General features: G+C 39.9%; 1 protein-coding gene across 1 annotated transcript in view; it reads left to right on the top strand.

Moving 5' to 3' along the window:
- Positions 1 to 6924, top strand: part of Mov10l1 (Mov10 like RNA helicase 1) — a 65273-nt gene continuing 58349 nt past the window's right edge. Inside the window, exons 1-2 of the mRNA XM_021638988.2 lie at positions 1 to 177; positions 2963 to 3125. Coding sequence (XP_021494663.2) covers positions 52 to 177; positions 2963 to 3125 — 289 coding nt within the window. The 5' untranslated portion in view covers positions 1 to 51. The remainder of the gene's footprint in view (positions 178 to 2962; positions 3126 to 6924) is intronic.

Raw genomic sequence — 6924 nt, 5'->3', positions numbered from 1 at the left:
AGGTTGAAAACCGTGCAGGGCGTAGTGACAAGATATTGCAGTGATTATGGCATGATTGATGATCTGATCTACTTTTCCAATGATGCTGTGACTAGCAAAGTGCTTTTGAATGTTGGACAGGAAGTTATTGCGGTTGTTGAAGAAAACAAAGTGTCAAATGGACTGAAAGCAATCAGGGTAAGTATTGGTGTATAAGGAATAGTCACTGGTCTCCATGAGTCAACACATTTGTTAACCTCTCAGACATGGCCTAGCCAAGGAGAACTCAGTGAAGTGTGCCTGTGAGGGGAACTGTTGTTCATGATAGTGATTTCTGTTTTAAAGAAAACAAGTCATGATAATTGTAAATAATTCAGTCATTGAAATTTGTAATTCAGAAAGCAGAGTTTCTATGGCATATAATTCCTTAATAGTTTTTATTTTTTGGTGTTTGAAAAGCATTGCTTAAAATTATAAATATTGGCTGAATTTAGTAGCACACTTCTTTAATCCTAACACTTGGGAGGCAGAGGCAGGCAGATCTCTGTGACTTCTAGACCTACTTGGTCTACATAATGAGTTGCAGGCCGGCCATGGCTTCATAGTGAGACCCTCTCTCTCTCTCTCTATATATGTGTGTGTGTGTGTGTGTGTGTGTGTGTGTGTGTGTGTGTGTGTGAAGATTAGACTCTGTTATTTGGTTAGCAAAGATGAACAGTGGCTTCTATTCAGCAATTTCCTTTTTCATTTAAATGTAGTTTTTGGTACTATAAATTCTTAGAGGTTAGAATTCATAGAGTAAAGGATACATAAACTAAAATGATCAAATTAATATTAAGTTAGTGGTTAATAAACATGGTATTAGCTTATTTACATGGATGTTAGGATCTGTATTCTGGACCTCATGCTACCCCTGCAGGACCTCTCAACCCCTATTCTTGTTGCAGCTCTCACAGTCCTCTTTGACTTTGTCACATACTTTCATTTTATATTAAAAGTTTAAGTTTTTTTCGTCTCATTCTGTCTCTTTGACTATTGATTCCTAAGTATTCTTTAAAAAACAAATAGACTCTTCTTACATAGCCTAAGCTGTTCTTGAGTTTCAGTCTTCTGCCTTAGCCATCTAAATGCCAGAATTAAGTATATACCAACATGTCCAGCTTCTTTTTGAAGCTTAATTTCTTTTTTGTATTCTTTATTGCAAGCACATAGAAACTAAACAAAATGTTGTGTGCTTAATACCTTGCCAAATTCCATTATTATTAGCTTTAACCATTTGGGGACTTTTTTGAACGTAAAATCTTTAGGAACTTACACACAAAGGATCAAGCTATTTGTGAACAACAGTAATTTCACTAAATTTCTAGTTTTGATGCCTTTAAGTTTCTTTTGAGGACTTTCAGTGCAGTGTTGAATGGAAGTGAGGAGACTGGCACCCTTGCCTATTTCCTGATTTGCAGAGGAAAACTTTCCATTTTTCAACGTTGGCTTAATGTTAACCATGGATTTTTCGTTTATAGTCTTCACTGAGCTGGAAAAGTTTTCTTTTTATTCCTACTTTGTTGTTTATATTATAAAGGATTGTTAGAATATTGTGGTGGGGTTGTTTTCTGTTTTGTTTTGAGACAGGGTCTTCGTATATCCATGGCTGTCCTGGAACTTGCTATGTACATCAGGCTGGCCTCACAAAGATCAGCCTGCCTCTTGAATACTGGTGTAAAAGGTGCGTGCCACCATGCACAGCCTGGAGATTTTTAATATAAAATTATTGTGGCATCTGTTCATTGCATAGTGACAATTTTCATAAAGACATTAGAATTTTTTGAGTGCTTAAAAAAATGTGAATGGATGTTTCGCCTGCATGTATGTCTGTGTGACTTGTGTTTGCAGTGCATGAAAAGGCAAAAAGAAGGCATGAGATCTCCCTGAAACTGGAGTTAGAGATAAGTTGTTAGTTGCCTATAGATCCTGGGAATTGACCTGGCTCCCCTGAAAGACTGAGAAGTGCTCTTGATTGTGGGGCCGTCTCCACAGCCCCAAGACATTTGTCTACAAGTATGGCATATGCTTTGGCCATATTAGACACCATCCTTTCTTCCCTGTCCCAGAAGGTTTGAATTGCATCAATGGAAATAGTCACTTTTTTTTTTCATCCTATCAACATGATATGTTGACTGAATTAGAAAATTTTAACCACTTTTTGCATTCTGGGATAAACCCTGATTGTTTGTGTTATATATCCCTTATAATACACTGTTACATTCCGTTTGCTAATGTTGTTTTGAATATTTTTATATTTATTCAGAAGAGCTTGCTATACGACTGTTTTTAAAAATATGTTAGTTAAATTCAGCCTCCATGGTGGTGGAAGTACAGGTGAGGCTTTTAAGGAGTGGCTAGCTTGTGAGAGCTCATGAGTGGGATTCTTGCCCTTTTAAAAGACAAGCCAGAGATCCCCATCCCTTTGAGAGCTAGAGAAATGGCTCAGTGGTGAAGAATGCTTGTTGCTCCTGTGCAGGATCTTGATGAAGGGTCCCAATACCTTCATCAGCTAGCTGTACAGCTCCAATGGATCAGATACTGTCTTCTGGCTTCTATGGGCAGGTGTGTATGCCTGAGCACATGTGTGTGCTCATGTATAAACACACAAGTGCACGTGCGCACAGACACGATTAAAAAACCAAAAAAAGAATTTTTTTCTTTTAGACAGGCTATCACTGTGTAGACCTGGTTGACCTGGAACTTACTGCTGTCCTCTAGTCGAGACCCACCTGCCTCTGCATCCCGAGTGCTCTTTAACTATTTTTTTTTTTTTTTTAATTCTTTCAAAAGGCAGTTTCTGTGAATAAGAAAGCAAATCTTCAGGTTTGAACCTGCCATGCCTGGTCATGAACTTCCCAGTTCAAAATGGGGATGTTGCCTATAATTTTTTTTCTTATTCTCCTTTAATAGCAAGGTAAAGAGTCATTTGTCTGTCTTACAGGTAGAAGCTGTCTCTGATAAATGGGAAGATGATAACAAAACCTGCTGCAAAGGGTTGTCAGACTCCAGCCCCAGAGTGCTGATTGGCTGTGTGACTTCCATGTTGGAAGGTGCTGGCTACATCAGCCAGACCACCTACTTCTCTCTGGAGAGTGTGTGTGAAGGTAGCTAGATGGGGTTCTGTTTATAGTTAAAATTAAATTTTCTGTCTTTTAAGTAATTTTTATGAATTAACTTTGAGTTGCCTGTATGTGTTATAGAAAGAGTCATGTTTGAGAATGGCTGCTAGGGGTTGGCCTCACACAAGGGTTCTTGAATGCTGGGTGGACTTGGGGTTGTGGGAGGGGACTGTTGAAGTGTTTTGTATGTATCTGTCAGGCAAATTGATCACTAAGTTGCTAATATAAGGACGGTGTGTTATTCTAACACAGTGGTCTTAAACCTTTGTAATCCTGTGACCCTTTACTACAGTTCTCATGTTGTGGTACTCCCCAACCATAAAATTATTTTCATTGCTACTTCATAACAATGAAAATAAAACTGTAATTTTGCTACTGTCATGAATTGAAATGTAAATGCTTTTGGAGATAAAGTTGTGCCAAAAGGATCACAATGTACAGATTTAGAACCACTGGGAAAAGCCCTTCCTTTTCTTTTTCTTTGTTGGGATAGTTTGACCTTAGGCCAGGTTAGAATTTGCAGTGGCCTTCCTGATCTAGTCTCCTGAGTGCTTGGTCTGACCACAGGTCTAGGCTACTGTCCCTGGCTTAAGAACAATTCTTTTAAAGATATTTGTATGCCTTAAAGTAAGATTTGGATCACCTTGCATTTTCCCAAGAGTATATATCCAATTTTTCTTCCTAGCCAAACTAAAATTTTACTTTTACGCCTAAAGAAATAATTTGCTTATGTCATTCGGTAGGTTTGATGCGATATTTGTTTTCTGTACACCTGCTGTCTAGTAGTGAATATGATGCTAGTCTGTGAGACTAGAACAGTGAAAATCAGTTCTTCCTTCAGGCAAAGAGCTGTACACACTTCAAACAGGAAGGGAATTGGAAATTTTGCAATGGGAGTTGCTTTGGGGCTGTACAGCACTAGGACACACGTAACAAGATAAATACCACCCAGCTCTATGGGCTGAGTGCAGAGGTAGTTGACTTAGCCTATCAGGGAGCTTCCTGTGTTACTCTGACTGCTAACCTCTGGTTCCCAACATGAAACTGACAGGTAGCTATGGGGGATTTTGAAACCTGTTTTTTTCAGAAGAACTCTTGACTTCTAGCAGGAGGTTACCTGTGACTGTGTAGACCCCTCGGCCATGCCAGCTAGAAGCCATTCTCAGGGCAGCCTTGATGGGAGACGTCTCTTGGTAGAAAAAGCAAAAGGTGTTTCACACTGCAACTATTAGCTATGTTGTGGGAACATTTCTGGAATAAACACTGGCACCAGTGGCAGTGAATGAGAGGAGAGACCACCAATAGACTGAAACCAGGATAATTCCTGAAAGGCCTTGGTATCAGGTCCAGTTTATATTTTCTTTATTTTTAATTTATATATTTACTTTACATCCTGATCATAGCCCCTTCCCTCTTTTCTTCCCAGTCCCTCCCTCCCATCATCTTCACTCTATCCTTCCTCCCCTTGTCCTCAGAAAAGGGGACCCCTACTCACCCACCCCAGCACATCAAGTCACATCAGAACTAAGCTCCTCATCTACTGTGGCCAGACAAGGCAGCCTGGCTACATCAAAATGATCAAAAGCAGGCAGTAGAATCCATTTTATACTATAACCCACAAAGTTGGGCACCAAGCTATCATGATTTTACAGAACTATGTGTGTCAGTCAGCAGGTTGTTAAGGAAAATGACTGATTTGTTTCAGCTATTTCTCCAGGTCATTCTGTTCCAGGTAGCAATCAAACTCATGTTTAGGAATGGGTAGTAAAAGTAGTGTTTTAAGTAAGTTACTTAATAAATCATAAATCAATATCTAATAAAGTTTTGGACCTTATTCTAGTTCACTAGAGGTACAAAAGATTTACCTGAGGAGCAAGGGCATGCTTGCAGATTTTCCAATACAGAAAAACTCAAGGGAGGCAAAGGGTTATTCTATGTGGTGAGAGTTGTGCTCAGAGATGTAAAATTTTCTAGTAATATGATTGTAAACCCAGTGACCACATAGCAAAAGAGTATTCTATCTTTTTTGTTTTTTGGGTTTTTTTTCTTTGTTTTTTGTTTTGGTTTTTGTGGTTTTTTGAATTTTGGTTTTTTAAGACAGGGTTTCTCTGTATAGCCTTGGCTGTCCTGGACTCACTTTGTAGCCCAGGCTGGCCTTGAACTTCACAGAGATCCACCTGCCTCTCCCTCCCTGAGTGCTAGGGGAAAAGAACATTCTTGAGAGAAAATACAATATGAAAGACACTGCCAGATGGCCCCTGGGTAAGATTCCAAAGCATGGGTTCCAAATAGTGAGCAGTAGACTAAAGGGCTTTCCCTATATCCAGGAATCTAGCCCAGATTATATAGCCCAGTGAGGTTCACCCTGGCTCAGATTCCTCCTTGTTAATTAAAGCAGTCATGTGAGTTGTTCTCATCTCTGCTCTTCTGAGGTCCTTAAAGGCCTGCACCCAAGGCTGGTCAGATTGCTCAGTGGGTAAAGGTGCTTCTTATATAACCCTGACAACCTGAATATGAGCCCTGGAACTCTTGTAAAGATGAAAGGAGAGAACTGACTCCACAGAGTGTGCCACACACGTGTGCCACAGCATGCAGAACCTACACAGACACATGTGCACACACACACATGCATGCACACACACACATGCACACAATAATAAATTTTTAGGTTAGGTGTGATAATGCACATCTTTGTTTTAGCACTTGGGAAGCAGAGGCAGGAGGATCTTTGTGAGTTGAAAACCAGCCTGGTCTACATAGAAATAGGACTACATAAAGAAACCCTGTCCCCAAAACCTAAAATAACAATAATAAGTTTTTTAAAGCTAAACCTTGCACCAACATCTGCTCTCTACTGCTACCCATGCCTTCCAGCTCCTACCCTAAAGACAGAGTCCTTTGTCCTACCAAGGCAAATAGTTTCTGAAGTCTTTCCATGTCTGCCTGCTCTTTGCTCTCCCAGTCTGATAATTTGGAGCATACAGTCCTGTTCCTGGTGCTTGAGAAAAGCATTAACAGAGGGTAGCAAGGAGAGAGCTGGTGACCACATGGTGGCCTTGAGCCATACCCTGAGCCCATGACTTTTTGGGGTTCCTCGGCTCCAGAAGGGATGGCCACATGACTTTGTTAGTGCTCTTAATCTCTGAGAAGAGGTGCTAAATTTAATTAAACTACTTTTGATCAGTATTTTGATAGTATAATCACTAATGCCGAAGATGCTGATTTTCATAAATACACAGTACAAAATGGCAGGATTATATATTAAGGACATTCCAGAAACTTAGAAAATTGGCCCTGATTTCAAGATAAAATTAATTTAATATTTTTCTGAGGTAGGATCTCACTATATAGCTCTAGATGACTTGGAACTTACTATATAGACTAGGCTGGCCTTAAACTCATAGAAATCTGCCTTCATCTGCCTATCAAGTGATAAGATTAAAAGTACATACAACCATGCCTGACCCATTTGACATTTATGAAGCTCAAGTCAGCAACTCATATAGCAGTTTTTAAGATCATACTTACTGATGGTTAATCCTTGCTGTCAACTGTCTACTTGGCAGAACTTCAAGTCATCTAAGAGGTACACCACTGGGCAGAGAGAAAACACTCTGAGCGTGGGCAGCACTGTCACATAGGCTGGGTTCCCAGAATGAATAAAAAGGGAAAAGGGAGAAAGTGACCTCAGTGCCAGCATTCACTTTTCTTTGCTTCCTGATAGCGGACATAGTGTGAGTAACCATCTCATATTCCAGCCACCACCGTAGAGTTGTTCTCAGTG

The sequence above is a fragment of the Meriones unguiculatus genome, chromosome 8 (genome assembly GCF_030254825.1).
Source record: "Meriones unguiculatus strain TT.TT164.6M chromosome 8, Bangor_MerUng_6.1, whole genome shotgun sequence".
Classification (NCBI taxonomy): domain Eukaryota; kingdom Metazoa; phylum Chordata; class Mammalia; order Rodentia; family Muridae; genus Meriones; species Meriones unguiculatus.
The sequence above is the reverse complement of the archived record's forward strand: the minus strand, read 5'-3'. Positions and strand labels throughout refer to the sequence as shown.